Consider the following 23,195-nt stretch of genomic DNA (forward strand, 5'->3'; position numbering starts at 1 on the left):
AAATCCCATTTTACATAAATAGATATGGTTTGTATCAAACCACAGTCTGTTTCCACTTCTGGAATGCTGGCCATAGGAAATCTTTTTCATTATTCAAAGTGTTATGATGTGTTACTGCTTATCTTTTTGTGCTTAAAAAGACATAAGTCTGCAGGCAGACATGCCTTAGTGCAGGTTTGGCAGGGAACAAATAACTGTTACTGTAATTATCTATCAATTTTACTGTTCCAAATATTTTAGCCAAAAAGCTAACTGGTATAATCACATGTTTCTTACTGACACATTATAGTTTGAGTAAGCAGAACTGAAAATGTTTAATATGAATTAACAGCTTTAGGAAAAAATTGTAATTCTTCTATTGCTCGTGATTTCCCCTCTATCACAGCAGCTTTTCTGCTAAATGTGCTCATATTTTTAGCTATTGTGGAAAACCAAATGAGGGGAAACTTGGGGAATTATCTTCTGCTACACCATGATTAACTCTGCAAGGAAACAAGCTGACTGAAAGTCAGGCTTTCCCTTTCACACCTTCTACAGCCCCAGGTAAAGGAATCCTCTGCCCTGTGTTCCCTGGGGGAATGGAGGGACGTGGCTCTGCCTTCCCATATTGGGGCAGTACCATCCACATTGGCTTTTCTCCTCCCTTCTGGGCTGGTGTTTGGCCCAGCCTTTGGATCTCCTGGAATTTTTCCTTACAAACCTGGGAACACCTTGGTTCCAGAGGGCCAGTTCAACCCCACCTTTTGCTGCAAAGCCTTCGTACACTTTCAAAATTTCCTGTGCCACGAGTGGCTCTTTGCATCATTTCTGCAGAATTTGGAGCTCAGTGAGCAGAGAATTGCAGGAATCCCAATGATTCCAACAAAAGGACTAAACAGCAGCTTGGGCCACGTTGTGCCTTCTCTGCCCTTTCCCTTCCCCACTGCTCCTGGAGCCAGCAAAGGGAGGGGACAGCAGTGACACTGTGGTGAGCCCTGGCTGTGTGTGAGCAGCTGTCGGTGGCCTGGGCACCCTGCTGGCCCTGTGAGCACCTCCAGAGATGAGCTGGGAAAAAAAATAGGGAAAAAAACCTGGAAAGAGACTGAAGCTTCAAACTGAGAGTAGTTTAGATTAGATGTTGTGAAGGAATCCTGAGTGAGGGTGGGGAGGCCCTGGCACAGGTTGTCCAGAGAAGCTGTGGCTGCCCCATCCCTGGAAGTGTCCAAGGCCAGGTTGGACGGGGCTTGGAGCAACTTGGGCTAGTGGAAGGTGTCCCTTTCCATAGCAGGGGGTGGAACTGGATGATATTAAGGTCCCTTCCAACCCAAGCCATTCTGTGATTGTATGATTCTATGAAAAATGCAAGATCTGGGTTGAATACATCCTCAGGTCTTTACTACACTGTGCTTAAAGAGATGTCCTGGGACTGTCCAAAATGAGGGCAAATGAGGAACTTCCCCAAATGATTAATCTCAGTTCTGCAAGGACTTCCCCAACTGCTGCCTGAGCGTTTGCTGTTTGCCTGAGATCAGTGTCTCCCAGCTTCACCTTCCCGCTGCTCCTGCTGTGACTAAACCCCTTATTTGTGCCATAAGTTAATCACCAGATTCCTTCTCTGGAGTGCTGAAGCAGTAGATAATGTCTGTGTTTTTATTTGTGGGTCAGGAGCACGGGTTCATAGCTCAGGGATCATCAGGACCGTGAGCTGACACCAGAGTCTGTCCAGCTGCTGTTTTCTTGCCGTCACGCAGCAGAAAATCGATGGTGTCAGGAACACTGGGATAATTCTACTGTTACAATCAATACGTGCTGATTAAACTAGTTGTGTCTGTTGGGTAAATTTGCTGCATCATAATTAGAATTATTAATTAAAAATAGGAAATCAATTGACACAAATTAAGCAAAAAAAGAAATTTGCTTTATTTCTTTGACACTCTCTCCAGAGGCCCCAATAACTGTGACAACGGGGACGTGACCGAGCGGCACTTGTCAGTTTTTTAATGCTGTCCTGAGTTTTAAAAATTGACTTACAAACCCTGATAATGCAGCTCCCAGGAAATCAGACCCGAGATGTCGTGTGTGGCAGAAGCAGTTATTTATTTTATTACAGTTAGTCATTATTCCCTGCCTATCCAAGAGGAAAAAGCAGGAATCGTGTGCGTGGCACCGGGGAGGGGAAGCGGCTGGGGAGCCAAAGCCTTGGGGAGCAAGAAGAGCCCACCCCCTTCTCACGCCGTTTTCTGTTTTCAGTTAACAAGGATAAACAAATTGATCATTTCTGTGCTGGTTGGAATGTGTTTCTCATTGCTGGCCACTTCCTATAATGTGCTCGTGACCTTCATTATTTTCAGGGGCGTATTATGTGGGACACTGAAGCAGAGACAGTGGGAATGTACGTCTGCTTTGCCTTCTCTGTTATTTCTGGATTTTGTGCAGGGGTTGCTTTTTTTTCCTTCTTTTAACCTATTTCTCTCATTGTTCTTTCCTTACAGACTCTTCCTTTCCTCGTGGTCTTAGTGATTTTCTTTTTTTCCATCTAATACTTTCAATCCCTTGTTGTCTTCCCCCTGTTCCTTTTACTCACTGCAGGAATACTGTGGGTCTTCATCCTGTGCTTTGCTCACCTGCAGCCAAATGTTTTCTCTGAGCTTTTACATCTGTGAGAGATCTGAGGGCAGAAAGGACAATTGGTTTGGGTGAATATGTGACTGGTGATTGCTGGTGCTGGTCAATATGAAGCACTTCTACTAATCATTGCTGGTAAACTTCTTTTCCAGTGGCATCAAACTCGTTGGAGTTGGTGGTGTTCAGCCTGGAGAGAAGGCAGCTCCAGGGAGACAAAGCCCCTTCTAGGGCCTAAAGATGCTCCAAGAGAGCTGGAGAGGGACTTTGGACAAAGGGATGGAGGGACAGGACAAGGGGGAATGGCTTCCCACTGCCAGAGGGCAGGGTTAGATGGGATATTGGGAAGGAATCCTTCCCTGGGAGGGTGGGGAGGCCCTGGCACAGGTTACCCAGAGAAGCTGTGGCTGCCCCTGGATCCCTGGAAGTGTCCAAGGCCAGGTTGGACAGGGCTTGGAGCAACCTGGGCCCATGGCAGGGGTGGGACTGGATGATCTTTAATGTCCCTTCCCACCCAAACCATTCTGGGATTCTGTGATCTCATTCACGCTATTTTCTATACCTAAACCTGTTTTTTTAAGGTGTTTTACAGTAACAGTATTTCACTGGCATGTATTTCCAAGACCAGTCAAAAGTAAGAGCGAATAAAAATGTCTTTAGTTTAAAAGCCAAGACAGATTGAGTGGTTTGCTCAAGAATCAGGAAAAGCAGAGTTGTTAAAAATCCCAATTCCAAAGACTTACGGTCGTGTCTCGGGCGGGCTGAGCACGCTGCCAGTTCAGACCTCCCTGGCAATTGGGAACATACAGAAGCAGGGAGGATCTATCAGATAGATTTGAGCACAACTGTTGAGAAGCTTCAGATTAAGCAGTAAAACCTGGGCATCACTAAAGAACCTTACAGCAGTAGTGTAAATAGTGCAAAACCAGGTGGCTGTGCTGGAGCAGAGCCTGTGAGGAGGAACGTTGGCAGCTCCGCTCGGGGTGAGTTGTGCTCCCAGTGGGAAGTAATAAAGACCTCCCACAAGGAAAATGGGCCCGTAATTGAGACTTGAGAAAACAAGGGCTTGGATCGACAGCTTCAAATCTTTTTTACTCAGACTCAGCCTGTTGTGGGTGGCAGAACAAATACGAGGATAAATCAGGTTATAAGGCTATGCTGGGAGAACAAGTGGTGTCTTTTGCTTTCATTTTGATGGGCTGGGGATGGGGCTTGTAGTTAGTGTTGTGCTTTCTAAATCTGTGGTGTAATATTTGTTCTGTGTCCTGGCTGGCAGCTCAGTGGCCCTGCTCCACGACAGGTCCCGTTGCTGTAAGTGAGATGTAAACAGTGGTTTGCCTGTAATTGCAGGGCAGCAGAAATCAAGAGCAAGGTTATCTTCCGAGGTGTAGCTATGATGAGCTACAATTACTGCTTTTTCAGAGGCTCAGGAGGTGGAATTAGTTAGCTTATGCATCAAATGTGCTTGTTGTTGCTTGGCAGTCAAGTGGTGTTTTGATTTTTAATGAAATTCAGAGTATTTGCATTATGAGGTTATAATTGTTTTGAAGTCCGTGGGTCTAAGAATTAGCCTGAGGTCCCTTGGCTGTCGCAGGGAAAGGTAACACCTACAAATCTGTGTTCACCTCTGACATGCTTAAAAACTCACAAACACTGCTCTTGCCTGTAGATGGTTGACAGTAGAGTCCTGTGTTTAGAAATGCACAGAACTGATACCAAACTTTCCAAAATCGAATCCTTTTCCAGACTGCTACTAAAGAGTTGGCTTTAGCTCTTCACAGAGGTCTTCCTGCAATTCCCAGGAAAGAGCAGGGAACAGGGCATGGATTTCAATAATGACCATGACCAGAGCCAGCCTTGCAGTGAATGAAGAGATTTTGTGATGCAGTTGCCAAAAAGGCGTTGCTGTGTTTCTCCCAGCTCCGTTCAGCTGCTGCACTGCTGCTGCCAGGGAGTCGTTCCAGGATCCACTGACCTGCTGGGGTCAGGAATCAGAAAGTTGTGAGATGGAGTCTGGCAGAGGCTGATTGAATTGCCATGTTTACTGCAGCTTCTCAACAACTTCCTTGCTTTGCTAGCAAATTTAAAAGGTTAAAAATGCAGATTTTTAAAATTATGTGCACCTGGGTTCTCGAGTCTCAGTGGGAAGTCACCTTCTTCAGCTTTTAAGTGCACAGACCCAATAATTTCCATACCTTGATACTGATCCCCCAGTTTAATTTTCTGTGTGCCTTTCAAGGGTCGAGGATAATTCTTGGGCTCATAATGTTGCTTTCAAGTCTTCCTTCTCTCAGCTCTGCCTAGGAATGAGTGAAATGAGTCAACAGGAGAGGTTTTTTTAAGCCTTCTCCAAGATTTACACCAGCTCCCTGATAAAATGTTAGAATGCTTTTACTTTGACAGAAATTAAGGATGTGCCAAATAGAGGAGTCTGCCTAGATGGGAGTTAGAGAACAGTAAAGCATTTAAATTTGCTGGCTATGAGGGCTCTGTAAGGCCAAGTCCTTCTGGGACGATATGAACTTAATTCATTTACTTGTAACAATTTTAATTAACAAATATTTGAAGAAGCTCCAGCAGTCTCTGTATGTGGAGTTTTACTGCCTTTTGGATCCCTTGCCTTGCAAAAATTCCAATTCTGCAACCCTGGCAAGCAGCAGGGAAACAAAACCTACCAGGTCCCAGCACAGACTGTGTGGAAAAATCTTGCAGCAAATATTGTGTAACTTCTCTTGGGTTTGGTGTCAGAGCCCAGGTGAGGGTAAGAAACAATGGCAGAAGAAAACACGGAGGAACAGCTTGTGTCCAGGGAATGTCACGTTCTCTTAGAGAGAATGGGGGAGCTGGGACCTGTAAAACCAGGAGGGAGAATCATATAAAGTGTCACTCGGTGTCACTGAGTGGGATGTGGTGGGAGTTCCTGGCTGGGTCCCTTCCCCAGGACATTCCAGGTCCTGCAGCAGCCGTTTCCCACTGCAGTTTGGATCCCAGGGCTGCTGTCTGTACCAACTCCACACTTCTTTAACACTATTATTGATTGAAAGACAGAAAAATACTTTACAAATTAATCTCTGCAGACATAAAAGAGCCATTTTTCATCCGTTTGCTTCAGCACAGAATTATAAATGTAGCGACAAAATACACTCTAAAGTATTTATAGCATGAATCTACACTTTAGAGCTTGGAGCTGTCCTATCTCAGTGCCATCACTGACTTTTTGGGTAGCTTTGCAGTTTAATGTAATTTGCCTGTCTCAGTTTCCCTTCTATGAAATGGTGATAAAATACATTTTCCAGCTCATAGATGGACTGTGAGAATTAGTCAGTGTTTCTTTGGGACTTTGGTGATGGAAGCAATTCTATTAAATGTGCCAAACCACATTTACATACCTAAAAACCCTCCACATTTTGATCTTATTGCACAGTTTAGAACCCAAATTGTTACACATTGTCACTTTTTCATTATACCAGCCTACTTTGAATTTTCTTTAGCAACGTACTCTGAATAATTAATTATTCAACTAATAATTACCCCTTCCAAATAAAACAACTTGATTACTAAGCCTGATGAGGAAAATCCAGGCAGGAAAGAACCCTTTCAAAAACAACAACATTCTGCAGATATCCTTAATATTTAAAGAGTGAGCTATATTTAGTAAATTCTCCTGAAGCAGGGGGGAGAGGAGCGGATGCTAATTTCCTGTGTCATCAGATTTGTGCCTGTGTGTCAGCAGCATTCCTGAATCACCACCTACTCCACAGTCACATCCACCAGGGAATAGCCAACATTTCCCTGGGTGGTTCCTGTTGAGCAGTGAGGAAGAGGCTCTGCTGGGGGGGGTCATGTCGTGTTCTCCTCATGGATTAGTTAATGTCTGGGGGGTGTGCAGTGTCTGCTCTGCTGGGATGTTCTGCAGGGAGAAGAGCAGGAGACTTGTGCCATCCTTTTCCAGGTGGCACCAACTTAACCCACGGTGGCCATTCCCTACCAAAGATGATTCCCTGGCTGTAAGGGGCGCTGGATTGGGCCTGAGATGCTTGTGATGGTCAGAGCACAATTTTGATAATGGTCTCCTCAAAAACCCTCTTTTCCTCTTGTGATTTTTTTTAATACGTATCTCTGCTGACACTTGGAAAATGAAGAGCTCTGAACCTTAAAGGGAATCTGGCATTTAAACCCCTTAATGCACAGATGCTGTGTTCTCTTCCAGCAAAACCCCCTTCCCTTCCCTGCTGCCATCCAGCCAGGAAGTCACGTATGTCTGTTTTGCTTTTTCCTCTTCAGTGGCAGTTGTCACTAAAAAAAGAGAGAAATTAAATTAATCCGGAGAGAAAACTGTTCCATAGAGACCATTCCAGAAGGTGGGATGAACCTCCAAGAACTGACACCCAGAGCCAGGCCCTGGAGCTGCTCTGTGGGTTTTCCTGGTGTCTGGGAAGCTGACCCATGGATAATGCTGGAGGCACGAACATGTTGTTTGTAAACAGTGAGGAAAAAACATGTGGAGTGATGATGTAGTGTTTTCTGCCTGCCTGACACTTGATGGCTTAATGCAGGAATCCACAATGGGGGAACTGTTCCGAAAGCAGCGGCTTCCATATGGCTGGGATTGTGTCAAAACATTTCAGTTCAGTACACCCAAAACTGATTGTGAGGATGAAGAGTTTTGATCATCCTGTTTCTCAAAATGTAAAACAGTTCAAGAATTGTCTGTTTTTAACATCATAACAAAAAAGTTTCACTTCCCAGTTTAGAGCAACTTCTGGTTTAGAAACTGGCATTAATTTATGCTTCTGTGAACAACGCTGGAACGTGGTGGGAAGTCAAAAAAAAGAAAGATGTCAAGGTTTAGACATCCAATCTCAATAATTTGGGAGCCAAGATTTTCTCTTCCTGCCTGGCTCTCCAGGATGAACCCCAAGCCCCAGCAATCCATAGGGGAAGCCATAGGGACACGGGGGTGTCTTTATGTCCTGCTGAGCTCTCGGGGTTGTGCTTTGGGTGCTGAGGGGGATGAAGCACAAGCTGCTGGCGCTGGTTCCGAGGCCGTGGCTGCTTTGCTCTCTCAGCATTAACATCCTGGAGAAGTGGTGCAGAAGAGCTGCAGCAGTGGTGCAGTCTGAGGAGCTGCTTCAGGGACACCGGAATTTTACAGCATAAAACTCCCCTGGTGCTGGGCTGTGTGTCCTCTGCCACCCCCAACCCACCCAGGGACACCCAGGTTTGTCTCCTGGTATTTAACTACCCAGTCTTTGCCTGCCTCTCTGATTATCTCTTTATTAACAGCACATCCCACGTCTCACTACTGGAGTGATATGAAAAGAGGGTGTAACATTGTCATATTTCAGTATTTTTTCCTTTTTTCCCCCCAGTAATTTCATATTTGCTACATTCTGTTGGTAAGTTTAAGAAAGGTTTTGCAGAGACTGTGCTGAGTCTCACAGTGTGTTTTGATGAGTGAACATTCTACTTTTTACTGGGTCACACAGGGCAAGACTTTTTTTCCAAAACTGTTTCTTTTTCTGTGCCTGAAAGGGACATTACTATTAATGGTTTATAAGAGAAAGACAGGAGTGTATTTAAGAGATCTGGAAGACATTAGGTAACATTAAAGAGCCATGTGAAGGTTCAAGTATGCCTAGAAGAAAAGAGAACAACAAGCAGCTGGTGTGGATACCTGCACACAGCTTTTTGTAAGCCTTTGAACTGTTTTGGATATAAAAGACACCCCTATTTCAAAGGCCACCGGGCCTTCAGCTGCTCTCATTCTCTCTGAATGTCTGTAGGTAACAGAATTCACAGTAGAAAAGGTAAGATTTTTTTCCTAGATTCAGTTACTGGGGCAGAACATCCTTTAAGCTGATCTTGTTTGGCTGAAAAGCAGAGCACAGGTAGTAGCTGGAGTGATTGGACAAGGGGGAGCAGTTTGAAAGCAAAAGAGGAGAGATTTAGCTTAAATGTTGGGAAGGAATCCTTCCCTGGGAGGGTGGGGAGGCCCTGGCACAGGTTGCCCAGAGAAGCTGTGGCTGCCCCATCCCTGGAAGTGTCCAAGGCCAGGCTGGACAGGTCTTGGAGCAACCTGGGCTAGTGGAAGGTGTCCCTGCCCATGGCAGGAGGTGGAACTGGATGATCTTTAATGTCCCTTCCAACCCAGAACATTCCAGGATTCAATGATTAGACATTAGGACAGGACTGTAGCAAAGTGGTTCTTTTCACTCTCCAGCTACACTGTTGGAAATAAAAGCAAATCCCACAATCCACAGAGTTTACTTCAGGTTTCAGTATCAATGCAATAAAATAAATTGCTTATTGACCACCTTAAAAACAACTGATGAGTCAGGGCTGCGAGTTAAGTTATGCATGAAGGATGTGCTTGTAAGTCCCCTTGAAGGTGAATCTTTATGGCACAATTTGAAGCTGGATATAGCATTTATTCCATATGCATGTCTGGATTTTACCCACTGAAGGGCCAGTCTTTTTGCTGGTGTCACTTTGTCCCCGACCTGCAGACCCGCAGGTGAAGGGACACACATCCCTGCGTGGGAATGAGAAGAAGGAACGTGCTCCAACTCTTGGCTGTTTTAGTGACAAGAAGCTTTTCTCCTTTAAGCACTGCTTTAACTGCAAATAAAGGGATATTGCATATCTGGCAAAACCTCAGCAGGGTGACCTTCAGTGCCTGGTTTATGCGCTGTGAAAAACAAGGAGCTGAGCACAACTCCCTGGAGCTTTGGGGTGGATCCTGCTCGATCCTGTGCAGTCACAGGGGGTGCAGAGGTGACTGCAGTGGTCAGGGCAGGTTCTTTCAGCTGGGTGGATTCCCCAGGTGATGGACAAAGTTCTCCTGCCCAGTTGCAGGGTGTGACTGAAGGGCATCCAGCATGGCCAGGCTGCTGCAGCTCCTGGGCTGGCCCTGTGGGTCTGCTCCAAACTGCATCAAAATCAGCTGGAATTCTTGAACTAAGAGAGGGAAGAGGGGTTGCTTCTGCTCCCACAGCTGCCATGCTGGGCTCTCAGCTAAAGACTGTTCAGAGTAGCAGGTAGCTGTGCGTGGATGTTGCACGTGGGTTTTCTCACAGATCAAGAGCTGCAAACCTGCAGTGACAGAGACCTCACCCAGCAGCTCTGCTGCCACCACTCCTGAGCTTCTCCAGTGGCCTCTCCAATACCTGTTTCTTGGAGGATGCATCTCCCCCCTCCACCTGTCCTGCAGTGCTTTAGGCATATCCAGTGTGTTTCTACCTCTTTTTGCAGAACTGATTTTACTTCTGTGCAGAGGCATTACAAGGAAATTTCATTATATAGTCAATGAAAACATCTAAAGTCCATTATAGATGTTGAGAATGTTTTACCCAGTTGGAAGACAGAATTTGGAAGTAAGTTACTTGCAGATCTTATTATTACAATCCTGTCCTAGACAATAATAATGACGAATTGATGGAAGTTTTGCCAGAGCAAAGACTGCTGGGTTTCATACAGGGGAAAGATAGTATCTTCATTTAGTTTTATTAGACTCTTGATACTCTGCCCATGTATTTTTTAATTCACCACAGTAAAATTCTAATTAAAGAACAGACTTTGCCTCCCATTAATATGACACTAAAAAAAAAAGGCATTTTAAAGAATGCAGCATCTTTCTCTACAAAAATTATAATGAGAAGACAAGCTGCCAGTGTTGTATAGAATGTTGTCGCTCCCTTATGAAGCGTTTCATGATTTTAAACTCCTTGTAAGATCTAGAGTGTCAGTAGAGTTAAAGGCTCATTAAACAGAGCAGTAATTTCTACAAAAAGAAATAGGAAATATTCTCAGGTTTTTTTTAATGTTCTAATTTTCACTTCTTTTGAAGTCTCTGTCAAAATAGCTCATGATGAAAATTCTGAAAACGCCACACTTTGATATCTGTCAGGAGTGGAAGTTGTTTCTCCCTCTTTGCTGCTTCCAAAATATATCGAGTTCATTATGGGATTTGATGAGGCTGACATCCAGATACTCAACTTTTCTTTGACTTGGAGTGATTTTGTTTCATTTATCCAAAATACCAACCTCCAGCTAGGTAACTGTTGTAAGCATTCTACGGAATACTGGAGGAATGTTCTTTAAACAAGGATTACGTTGGAAAGAAAATGTTTCCTCAGAGGATTCTAAATAAACTGCAGGGTCTCTGAAGTGCTGTGATTGAATTAGGTACCACATGTTGGAGACTCAGTGACTAATGAGATCATCAGCTGAGATTAAATCAGGGCCCAAATCAGCCACGTCTTGTATCTGATTCAGACCGGGAGCTTCTGGGAGATCAGGACGATCTTTCTGGGAGGATGAAAATCTGTTCTCTGTCCTTAAGAAAGAAAAAAAAAAAAAAAACACAAAATGAGATTAATTTCCTCCTGTGAGTAATAATCTGTCAATCTGGGGAAAAATCAGTTGATGTTCCCTTCCCATCTTTCCCTTTCTATCTGATGAAGACTGGTCTATAAACTCAGAAAACTGAGACTGACTGCAAGCCCTGTCAGTCTCAGATTAACTCCATGTTTTTTGCCCCTTGGATGGATATACAAAGGCCTATTTACATATGCAAAACAGGTGCTCTGGGCAGTCTTGGAGTTGTAAACATTGAGAGTGGCACTTTCTTCATTGCAATTGTGTGTGTGTGTGCTGTGACTGAGAGTCTGTCCTTGGAGATAAAAGGCTCCTGCAGACTCCATTCCACAGGATCCAGGTTTGGGAACCTTCAGGCTGCAAGCTCAGGAGTCAGCAAATGCCAAGGTGTGTGAACAGCACCCTGTGCTCACATAATAAAAGCAAATATCATAATTCACAGGCTCAAGTGCTGAATTACTGCATTACTTCCAGCCTTTTGTCTGACATCTTATTTTGGTGACACCAGCTTTGTAAGTCTCATTTACGCGTGATGCTCCCACTCTGGGTTGGTTTTCCTCAAAAAACAAATGGAGAATATGAAAAATCCCTTCAAGGGTGTCATCAAGGGGGTTCATCAGCGTGGACCAGAGCAAACCTCTGGTGTGTGGGTGGTGGGCTGGGAGGAGAAGGTTCTCACCCTCCCTGTGGGGCACTTCCTACACAGAGATTAAACAGCCAGTGGTCCTTGGTGCTCCAAGGAAAAATTGTAAGAGGAGTCCTGCTAAGGCCCTGAAGCCTTGAATTGCAAATTGCTTTTAATGCAGATAAAGTCTTTGAGGAATGTAGGTAATGAGTTGTCCAGAGGTGGCACTGAGTGTCTGCAAATGGCATTTTTTATTAATTTGATCAAGTACAGGTGGATTTTCCCTGGCAACACAGGAACACAGCCCTGGGTGTGGGAGACAGTGCTCTGTCCATGCAAGGGGTCCCAGCTGGTTGGGAAAATCATGGAATTAAAGCACTGGTCTCTCTAAGTGTTTGTAAGAATATTTTTGTAGTGCACTTCTGAAAATCTGGGTTATTTTGAGGTCAGTCATCGTCCATAAATGTGTTAAAACTCCAAAGTAAACAGTTTAATAGGATGAAGATGTTTTTCTGGTTTAGTCGAGCAGCTCAGTGAGTGATTTTCCAATAACCTGGCTCATGCCTTTGGAAGGGTGTTGGTGTGTGAGGGACTTGGTGCTGCTCAGAGCCAAACACAAAGTGCTGGGAAGTGTCGTTGGAAGGGAATTCCCTCTTCATGGACCTTGTTTCAAACCTATTGCTTGGCTTCTGTTTCCAGTGGTGTTGAACTGTGCCAAAGTGAGTGGTGTTTGTGCAGTGACAATACAGGGGCTGTAATTTTCCTGTTGGATAAAGTGCAGGGAGTAAAAATAATTGATTTTTTTTACCTTTTTATTCATTACATCCAGGCATATGTTTTAGCTTTTGCTGTTTCTTTGCCCAATTCCAAAACTGAATTAGACCAAAAAAAGCCCACCTAGAATTCAGGCTACATTTCACCTTAATTTGTATTCATAGAATCATTCTACAACAGTACAGTTACATTAAGAGGAGAATCCAGTCCTAATTTCAAAGTAAATTCTAAAATAATCTCTCTTAAGCCATGTCCTCCTAGATTTAATAAGTTAATTTTATTTCCTGTTTGCATTTTTAAGGGCTGGCGTCTCATTTAAACATTACAAACTGAATTTGGAAATATTTCAAAATATTGACTATTTGACTGTGAGCTGCGTTCTGTGCTTTAGCAAATCTGCAGAAACTTGCTCTAAAGTGTGGATTAATTGAAACTCCCCATCAGCTCAATGTGGTCCTGAGCCTTTAGACCAAGGAAATCAACCACTGGGTGGTTTTTAGCTGTGCCTTCTGCAGGAATGTTTGTGGATGTCCCACTGACTCTGCAGACCCAGGAATGGTCACTGGCTGCAAAAGAGACACGGGGAGGCTTATGCTGATGAGAACAAAATAAACACAGACCCTGAGACCACAGGTTCAGGTGCTGCTGTGAGCAAAGATGCTGTTTTCATATTAACAGTGTGCCTGTGCAGGATAAATCACTGAATAAATGTCATCCCTTCCTCGGGACTCCTTTTATTTATCTGCCACTTGTGTGTTTGCTGCGTTGTGCCTGACTTGTGCTGCTGCACAAGTGGTTCTGTGGACCCAGGACACAGCAATTCCCTAATCACTGCTAGGGGGATAAACAGCCCTTTGGGAGTGAAGCAGCACTTCCAGCGTGTCCTGGTTGTGTATTCTATTTCCCAGGACAGAACTGGTAATAGGATGAAATAGCAGGAAAATATCTTCACTTTAAGAGGGGTTAAGCACTGGAACAGGCTCCCAGGGAAGTGTGGGGTCACCATCCCTGGAAGGGTTCACAAAACAAGCAGATGTGGCACTTCAGGATGTGGTTTGGTGGGCACGGGGCTGTTGGGTCAAAGGTTGGACTTGGTGACTTGGAGGTCTTTTCCAACCTTAATCATTCTATGATTCCATGATTCTACATGCAGAACCTGCAGTAATTATCCCTCCCTTCAAGAAGGAACTGTGGTTGGCCTGGGAGTAGGGATGGCCAGAGGAGGAAACCCCTTGGTGCTGCATGAGCTGGAGAACTCTTGGTGCTGCACTGAGCACTCTCCACAGGAGGATGAATCCCTCCCCTGTCATACCCTATGCAGACAAGTGTAATTATGCTTAGGCACCCAGCATCATCCTTTACAGAGTTATATTCATTTTTATCGGTGGCAATTATTCCCCAGTCCTATTTTTGAAGGTGAAGAAGTGACTAAGTTTGCACGTTTGCCAGGGAATGTGGGCACGTGACCTGAAATATGGCAGCTCCCTTCAATGTAGCATCTCCCAAGAGAACAGTGGCTATTTCAGGCTCATCCCTCACAGGACTGACATCCCCACACACAGCTAAGGGGAGCATCTGTACCTCCCTGACATCCCCCCTCTCAGGTTGCTTTCCTTATTGATGGTCTAGTTAAAGTCTCTGTATCATTTTGACATTTTAATGGCATATGCATTTAGACTGGAGCGCTCGTGTAAGCTTTAATCAGCTCTCTGTTCACATGTTGTTGCTGTTATTATTTATCTCTATTATGGTAACACACAACAAGAGTAGGATTAGGCTGTGCTAGGCTGGGCTTGTGTTTTAAGATGGTCTCTCAGAGCCCACGGGAGAAGGTGCTGATGATCCCAAGGTGCAGCGGGATCCTGTGGCTCTGAGCCTGCTTTGCCCTTTATCTCAGAAACTGGAGCCACTGTCACAACCAGCCAGGATTTGCCACACTGGTGGATATAGAAAAAATACATCTTGGTTGCTGAAGTCTTTGGTTTCTTCTGGTTTTTAATTTTCCAATAGGAGCTGCTGGACCCCACAGTCCTGTAGCTGGTTACACACTCGAGCAGTCTCGCACTCGAGCAGTCTCACACTTGAGTGAGCCTGTTGAGCCCAGTGGAGTTAATTGTATGAATAAGGACTTGGATTTAGCTTATCATCTCTGTGTCTGCTACCTGTGTAAAGGCACAGAAGTTATCACAGTGCAGATCTCTGAGTTATCATATAAATATCACATCATGTTCCAGTGAAATGACACAGGTCAAGAATTTACTTCCAACTTCAGTCTGTCACTGCAATATGGGACCTAAAGGAAAGAGGGGAAGAAAACCAACAGGAATTGATAAAATCTGAGCAACACATATTATTTTCATGTGAGGTTAAGGCAGTGTAAAATCAGATGAGGGGAATATTTCATTATCACAAGTTTTACACTAACACCTTGCCAATGATTTCCACTCAATTCCCTTTGCAGTTAATCAGCACTGGATGAATTGATAGTGCATGAAATGGCCCTGCTCAGTGTGACAAATACAGGGCTTGAGCTGGTGGCTGAAAGCAGGAAATATTTCCCATCTGAGGCAAAAACATAAATCTAGAGGAGTCCAACCTGTCATTGAGTGTGTGTGATCCCATCACCAGTGAGGCAGCAGGATGTTCTCCTTGGTTGTACACATCCACTCTGTTCACCTTGGTTTTACTGTGACTGGTTTCAAACCATCTAGAGAACTGTGGTCAATCCCTGCAAGTAGTTTTAGGAACAGAAAAGAAGCAAAGGCTGTGTCAGGCATTGGCAGTGACACTGTACAAGCCTCATCTTCCAGTAATTCTTTTTCTGTCTTCCGTGAGCTTTCAGATGTACTTTAATCCTCATTTTTATGTTCTCTCTTTAATAAATCCCCATGAAATTCACATTCTTAGCAGCTATCTGGTATGCCAAGCTGCTTTATTTCAGAGGTACTTAAACCATTTGGGCTCACTGCTTTGCAACATGCACTCACTGATGCCTTTTTCTGAGAAGCCTTTGGAAAAATCTGGCAGCTGGTTTTCTGGTCACTGCAGGTTTCTTTTTTTTTTAATGATTTTCCAACCAATGAGAGGAATTTCTGCTCTTTCCTTCAGCACTTTGCTCTTCCCTTTGACTGGATTGTGAACTTTGGTACATGGAGAAAGCAAGTGTGACCAAATATCAGTAGTAAATAAGTGTTGAAATAAGATAGACTTACAGAAAAGGAGCTGTGGGTGGGGGAGGCACTGGACAGGTGAAACAAGATGTTTGAACTGATGATGGAAAATGGTTTTCCCTTCCTATAAAGGTTTTCTTTTTCTTTCACTTTCCTTCAAAGTGAAAAACAAAAACCCAGCAGACAAATCTGATGGTTGGAGCACCCACCTGAGACAGGGAAGAGCAAGGATGGAATCACCTCTTCTAATGAGTGTTATTTATTCATATTAAGGAAATTAATTGCAGCTGGAATTGTACCAACCCAGAACAGAGCACAGTCTGCAGTTGGGGTTCTGATGTGAGGTGTGGTACAGGAGGAATCAAGTTCCCAATGCAGGCAGGGTGAAGTTTGATCCCTGAATTCCACTTCCCAATGCTAAGGGCTCTCAGCTGTGCATGTGTAGTTCGGATTTGTACCCTTGTGGAGGTGCAGAACTGCATCCCTTGATGTTCAAGTTCTACAGAAAACAAATCAGTGTTTCTGGAATGGAAATTGCTGGGAAGCTCCAGCAGCTCCAGCAGCTTTGCTCCCTCCCCAGAAGGCTCACAGAGTCTTTGCAAGTGTCTGTGTGAAATAAAGATAGATCATCTCTTTCCACAGATTCTCAGCAATAATTTAAGTCTTATAAAGAATAAGATTTTGTTTGCTGGGCTCCCAGTGGTGTTAGAGAGGAACTATCATCCCTGTTTGCAGCTGGGGGAGAAGTGAGGCAAAGCAATAAACTGTGTGATGTGAGGCACGAGCAGGACTGTGCACAGGAATTTGCTTTCTGCAGGGCATGAAACCAGCTCTTTGCACCTGCATCCTCTAGGACCCTGCAGATCCTTTTGGAGACCCTGGAATTGTATTATGTGGGTTTATTTTGGCCTTTAACACTTGCTCAAGAAACACGAGTTTGTAAACTGGTAATCAGCAGTGTGGGTGGAATAATGTCTCTCTTCTTCCTCTGCTGGGCATCCTCAGAGTGTCTGACCAAGGAGTATCCCTCTTCTCAAAATGAAGGATAAAAATACTGCCAAAATGAACTGATAGATGTTGTTTTCCAGCGTGTTTAGAGCCGTGTAGTGTAGAAGGAGAGGGCTGTGAGCTTTCCAGGACAAAAGCATCAGGCTTAAGTGAGCTTTACATTTACCTCACTAATCCTGGAAACAGATCCAGGCCTGGGAAGCAGCGCGTGGCACCTGGGGATTAGTTTCCATGTTTGCAAACAGAAGTGGTTGTGGAGCCAGCTCTGTTGCTGGGATAACTCTCCCCTCTCCTGCCTGGCAGTGGGTTTTACAGGAGCACCAGGGTTGTTGGTGTGATTGAAACCAGCTCTCCGAGCACAACCAGCTGGAGCTGGAAAGGGATCAGATCCTTGTTTTCCTGCTGATGGTTTGCTGAGGAAACCTGGAGCTCAGGTGTTTGCTTTGAGCTCTGCTCAGTGCACAGCTCAGACAGGTGTTGTGCAGGTGCCAGTTGCTGTTCCTGTAACAGTTCAGGACAAACTGCTCCTGCAATGCTGATTTCCCTCTCTCATCCTCAAAAAAAGAGGAGAAGGGATCGGGCAGGACTGTCACATGAAGGGTTCTCCCTGTGCCTTAATGCCTTCTGTAGGGAACCTCCTCTCCCTGTCAATGGCCAGAAGGTTTGGGGTCCTTCTGTGCTCCTGTTAGTCACACAGGAATTACCTGGCATACACATTCCGTACCTTCATCCCTAAGCTTGGGTAGCCTTAGGTCATCCTGTCTCCAGTGTTATTTTCTTCCCTCCCATCTGTTTAGTCCAGAAAATACAAAAAAATTAAATAAATTAAAAACAAACAAACACCCCCCCAAAACAACAACAAAACCCCCACCAAAACAACAACAACAAAACACCAAAAAAATGCCACCAGACAAAAAAACCCCAACGCCGAGGAGAAAACCTTCTTTAGAATATCTCATTTATTATCTTATGGGAACAGTACAAAGCAACCGTGTTTGATGACATTATTAAACAGACAGGATTTGCTTGGCAGTGCCACCTGCCATTAACCACGCTGCAGGCAGGATGTGATCCTCTGCCTCTAATTCCGCTATAAATTCACTCCTTCCAGCTACCTAAGAGCACTATGAAACAGGATATTAAAACATTTCGGTCCTGATCCAATAAGGGTGTTAAAGAAGTCCTCAAATTGAGGCGTCACAGCCGTGCTGTCGTCTCCTCGCGCGCTGAACCCGTCGCTGGGCATTGGGAAGTCCGGGGGCGCTTCGGAAAGTTCCGGCACCCAACTCTGCTGTCGGTGGGGCTGGGAGGGGACGCTGGGGCTGCCCTGTGCCCGCCAGGAGGGTGAAGTTTGCAGTGTGTGTTTGCAGGCTGTGACAGCGAGCACTGGGGGCCCCACTGCAGCAACCGCTGCCAGTGCCAGAACGACGCGCTCTGCAACCCCATCACGGGCGCCTGTGTCTGCGCCGACGGGTTCCGCGGCTGGCGCTGCGAGGAGCTCTGCGAGCCCGGCACCTACGGCAAGGCCTGCCAGCTCCAGTGCCAGTGCCACCACGGGGCCACCTGCGACCACCAGACCGGAGAGTGCCACTGCGCGCCCGGATACACCGGAGTCTTGTGAGTGCCACCGCGGGGGCGGTTCCGCGCCTGCATCGGGCGCCTTCGGTGCCGAGAGCCGTTGGCAAAGTGGGCACGGAGTGTTTGGCACTTGCCTTTGGAGAGATCAGGTGGTAGGATGGAGACGAAATAAAGGAAATCTCTCTTTTTTGCTGCTGGTTAGAACTGTCTGCAGCACCTAAAGGGGCTCCAGGAGAGCTGGACAGGGTGTGTAGTGATATAACAAAGATTTTAAAGTGCCAGAGGGCAGGTTTAAGGTGAGATATTGGGAAGAAATTCTTCCCTGCGAGGGTGGGGAGGCCCTGGCACAGGTTGCCCAGAGAAGTTTTGGTTGCCCCATCCCTGGAAGTGTCCAAGGCCAGGTTGGACAGGGCTTGGAGCAACCTGGGCTAGTGGAAGGTGTCCCTGCCCATGGCAGGCCGTAAAACCAGATGATCTTTAATGTCCCTTCCAACCCAAACCATTCCAGGATTATATGATTCTATCATAATGAAATACAATACAGTGCTAAAATGAGTTTTAAAATCCCTTATATTTTCCAGCTTGTGCAACAACTCTACCTGTTCTTAATTTCAGAATGTGAATACAATCCAAATTACAGCTGAGTTTTTATAAGCAATTGGACTCTCTCCTCATTAGCAGTCCAGTGCAGTATCAAATGAGACTTAACCATCCCCAATTTATTTGACTTTCAGTCTAAGTGAGAAAGCATTACTGTTAACTATATCAGCTTACTATCTAGGGGGTAGATTTTAAGCATAGTGAGCAGGGATTTAGCTGTGTGACTCCTATTAACTTCAACGAGAATCGTGTAGCTAAATCCCCGTCCACCACACGGAAAGTTTACCAGTAGGATTCACAAAATGTGCATATTAATTTCAGGACAGCAGGCAATAGTTCCTTGTTTAAAATTGCCCACAGTGTAACATCAGTTCTCATTAGAGATCTTTCAGCAGTTTCAGAAGTAATTATGGTTTTCAGAATTATTTAAGGGGAAAAGAGAATTCAGTCACTGAATTTGGTTGGAGATCTATTACAGGTGACTTAATACTTTTGCAGTCTATTATTATTTGTTGACCTGCAAGAAGGGGAAGATAAAAACTAAAGACAATGTTAACCCTCATAAATAAGTGATACACCTTTTGAATATTTTATTTAGCACCTGATTTCCTCATAGACTTGTGACCTCAGCTGTGGAAGCACTCACTGCTAAAGACTCTGCACACTGTTGGGAGTGCTCTCCTTGACATCACTGTGTCAGTTCTCAGCAGGGCCAGCCCCTGATATGTGGTAGGAACATCCTCATCAGAGGACAGTCAATTAGGAGAAGAACACTCTGTAGTTTCAGAACCTTGATGCTGAAAGCACCAATGTAGGAGACACTCTTTTTGCAGGGATTAGCCTTACATTGCCTCCCCACGAGTACTGAGAGAGACTCAGTGAGCTTAAATAGCCTTTAAATGATGTTGAGTCCTTGCCAGTCCATTATACACTGCAAATGTTAACACTCAGTAGCGACTGGAGAAATTTCAAGCATTTTAATCCCCTCCTTTTATTCTATTTGCAGTTTCTTTTATTGCCACATCCCATAATTCACATTGAAGGCTTCATCTTGCAGCTCGTATTTTCCTGGGCTGGTTTAACGGTTATGAGTTGTCCTGTTGAGATGGGTGGAGTTTGGGATGTGCAGAAAGGTCACACACAGGCATCAGCCTTCCAGGGCTGGATCCACAGCACATAAACAGAAATTAAAGGAATCTTGGCTAACTGGCAGCGCCAGCTGAGGCTCGCAGAGGTTTCATTGTTCACACGAGGGCTCCCATGATGAGCTGTGGGGTGGGCTTTCCTCATTTGTTGTTTTCTGTGCTGATCTCTTTGTTTTCTGTCCTTCTCTCCCCCAAAGCTGTGAGGAGCTGTGTCCCCCCGGCAGCCACGGAGCCCAGTGCGAGCTGCGCTGCCCCTGCCAGAACGGGGGCGTCTGTCACCACATCACCGGGGAGTGCTCCTGTCCCGCGGGATGGACGGTGGGTACCGCTCACACCCAGCCTCCTTGAGGGCTTGGGGTATGATTAACTAATCATTTCATTGCTCACTGCCTCAGCTGATGCTTCCCTGAGTGCCCGTCGTGTGCATCTGCTGTTATTTGTCACGAGGCTCCAACGATTCCGAAACTGGGATCATCTTTGTGTGCACAGGCCACAATTCTGAGACCTGGCACATCCCTGGAAGTGTTCAAAAAGCATGTAGATGTGGCACTTGGAGACATGGGTTAGTGATGTCCTTGCCCTTGGAAGTAGGGAGAGAAGTTAATTTAGCATTTACAGTGCTTCTCAGAAGCACTTTTGAAGGACTAGATCTCTGTGCTGAGGAGAGTGGTGTCCTTGGCCATTGGTTGGGCTCAGTGACCTTAGAGGGTTTTTCCAGCCTAAATGATTCTGGGGTTCTCTGACTGGTATCTGCCGTCATCAAGTTTAAAAATCAACAGTAAACCAAGGGACAAAGGGATTGTCTCTGAGTTACAGTTCCTTGGAATATTCCCTGCAGCCTTGGGCACTGCCCTCACACAGGACAGAAAGCTCAAAGCTCAGCTTGACATTGTCAAAGGCACAAACTGTCCTGTTCCCCTTCAGGAGAGAGGGAAAGGGAGAATCAGGGGGAATTCAGTGGCTCAGATTGCCAGCAGAGTAGGATTGAACCCAGGACAGAGGTCAGTTCAGTGTCCTGCCCTTCCTCAGGCATCATTCCCATTGATTGCCATAGATTTGCTTACACCAGGGGTTGCTCTGGAGAGAGACAATCTCTAACCTTTAATCCTCTGTGTCAAGAAAGCAAGGCCAAACATTTTAAAAGTCCTCAACGTTATCAATAATGCAATAATTAACTCTCTTGGGGTTTGCCAAGTCTCACAGGCCTTCGGACCATTTAGCTGTACTAAATTTCCTGGCATTTTTCCTGTATCTGACAATTAGTCTCTTGGCAAACTGGCTGGATTTTAATGCGTGCGAGTGCTCTGAATTTTTATTTTTACATGGAGGGCCCTGCAGATCATCAGACAAATGTGTGTGTGGCTTCTGCTGGGGACCTTCTACCTGCTGGAACACGTGAGAACTCAGAGTGTTGCTGAAGTTCCTTTGCATCCATCAAATGCTGCCTCCATTTGATCACAGCTGCTTTGAGTTCAGAAGAACCAACCATGAGGAGCTGGTGGCTTGGGAGAGTGTGGGAGAAGAACATTGTTGCCCATAATTTTTGGTGGAAGCTGTGTATGGAAAATCACTTTCTAACTGGAGAGTTAGAGTCTCTCTACCTCGGCTTTGATATGAATATGACACCTTACCCTCACCTGGCCTTCAGTGGAGGCAAAGAAAAGGTTCTTTCCTTGAGTGGGGGAGCTAAAGGAAGGAATTCACATATTTTTGAGGGCCTATCGGTCCATTCTGGCACTTCCCCCAGGAAGTGATCAGTAAAGTGAATAAAAAAAGTCCAACTTTTTCCATCTCCTCTTCTGCATGCCAAGATTTCTCAGAATCCAAGTTGGTTTGCTGTACCCTTCCTGAACTGTGTTTTATCAGGAGTTTTCTTTTTCAAAGTTAAGCCATCAGTAAACAGATAAAAATATCAGAATAGAACAGGAATTTTTACATGTCTTTTAGGATGCAGCAGAGACCATAAAAAAGAGCCACAGCACTGGGGCTGCACAGTAGCTATGGTTTTATCCTGGCCAACTCCTGCCCAGCTCTTACAGCCTGGAGTTTCTTCTTTGCATTTTTAGGAGCCCAGAGAGACTTTTCTGAAAACTGTGTTGTTGGCTGCTCTGTCCCCAGAGGAACCCTGGAGTTAACAATTGATGTCTGAAACAAGCATAACTGAAAATTGAAGAGAGAGATCAAGTATTCTGCAGAAAGAAACTGAAATTATAAGTAAAAGCACTCAGCTTGTAAATGTTGAGATTTTAAGTATAAAGGGTCTCTCCAGGGTTTTAATGAAAAGCTGGTAATTCAGTACACAGAGAGGGATAAAATATGGGTTTTTTCATGCTATATTTTTAACTCTTGGTGGTTGGAATGGTTTGGGAAGTGAGACATGAGGGGGCTGTGAACGAGCAGGCGAGATGGGATTGCTAGACAGCATTCATTTTACTTCACACTGAGGATTTCTCTGACACCAGGAATTTTACTTGCTGATTTTGAGGCTTGAGACTGCATGTATGTATTGAATATACCATCATTTTGAAAGGAGAGAATTCTCCCTGGATTTATGCAAGTGCAAATCCTCTTGGACTTTATTGCTGCTGGATGAGCTGCAACTTTTATCCTTTCCTGGGCAGGCTTGTTAACAGGAGCTCAGCTCCCTTGGGGGCTTGGTGGGACGTGCAGGGGGAGGCAGGGAGTGGAATAGGAGGAAGTTTTGGGGTTCTGAGCTTCTTCCTTGGATGTACCACCTCCAAAGCCTGGTTCTTTCATGACTTGTGATTTCTTTCCTCCCACCCAGTGCAGAATCTCCCAGAAGAACAAGTTGTATGGATGATGTCCTGCGGGATTTTGCTGTCCCAAGGGTTTTTCACCAAGAGGATGGTGGCTGACAGCATATATTGTTGAGCCAGTCAACAAAATGTGGCTGCCAGCATCCCACAACTTTGGGCTTTTTCCACTTGTGTGCCTTTGTGGCTGTGGGAGTCAGTGGGAGGCTGCTTTAGGGTCTCATTAACAATTTACAGGTTTAATTCTATACATCTTTTTCATTTGCTGTATTAAATTCTCCAAGCACTCTCAGGAAGTGGGGAGAGAAGTTAATTTAGCATTTACAGTGCTTCTCAGAAGCACTTTTGAAGGACTAGATCCCTGTGCTCAGGAGAGCTGCAATCTTTGCTGGCATGACAGAACATTTGTCACTGGCAACACACCCTGCTTGGTCCCAGACCATCGTGGTGCCATGTAAATAAAACACATTCTGCTGGTCAGTTCTTTCTCATTGAATGTGGCCTTTATGAAACAGCTATAATTTGGGGTTTTATCTGGTTT

The 23,195-nt window shown here is 45.1% G+C and overlaps 1 protein-coding gene across 2 annotated transcripts in view; it reads left to right on the forward strand.

Annotated features, from left to right (window-relative positions):
• Window positions 1-23,195, forward strand: part of MEGF11 (multiple EGF like domains 11) — a 267,324-nt gene that overhangs the window by 154,362 nt on the left and 89,767 nt on the right. For both annotated transcript variants that reach the window (XM_027644120.1, XM_027644121.1), the window contains exons 11-12: window positions 17,928-18,174; window positions 20,078-20,198. In XM_027644120.1, the coding sequence (XP_027499921.1) occupies window positions 17,928-18,174; window positions 20,078-20,198 (368 nt within the window). The remainder of the gene's footprint in view (window positions 1-17,927; window positions 18,175-20,077; window positions 20,199-23,195) is intronic.

Source organism: Corapipo altera, unplaced genomic scaffold (assembly GCF_003945725.1).
Source record: "Corapipo altera isolate COAL_440 unplaced genomic scaffold, ASM394572v1 50, whole genome shotgun sequence".
NCBI lineage: Eukaryota > Metazoa > Chordata > Aves > Passeriformes > Pipridae > Corapipo > Corapipo altera.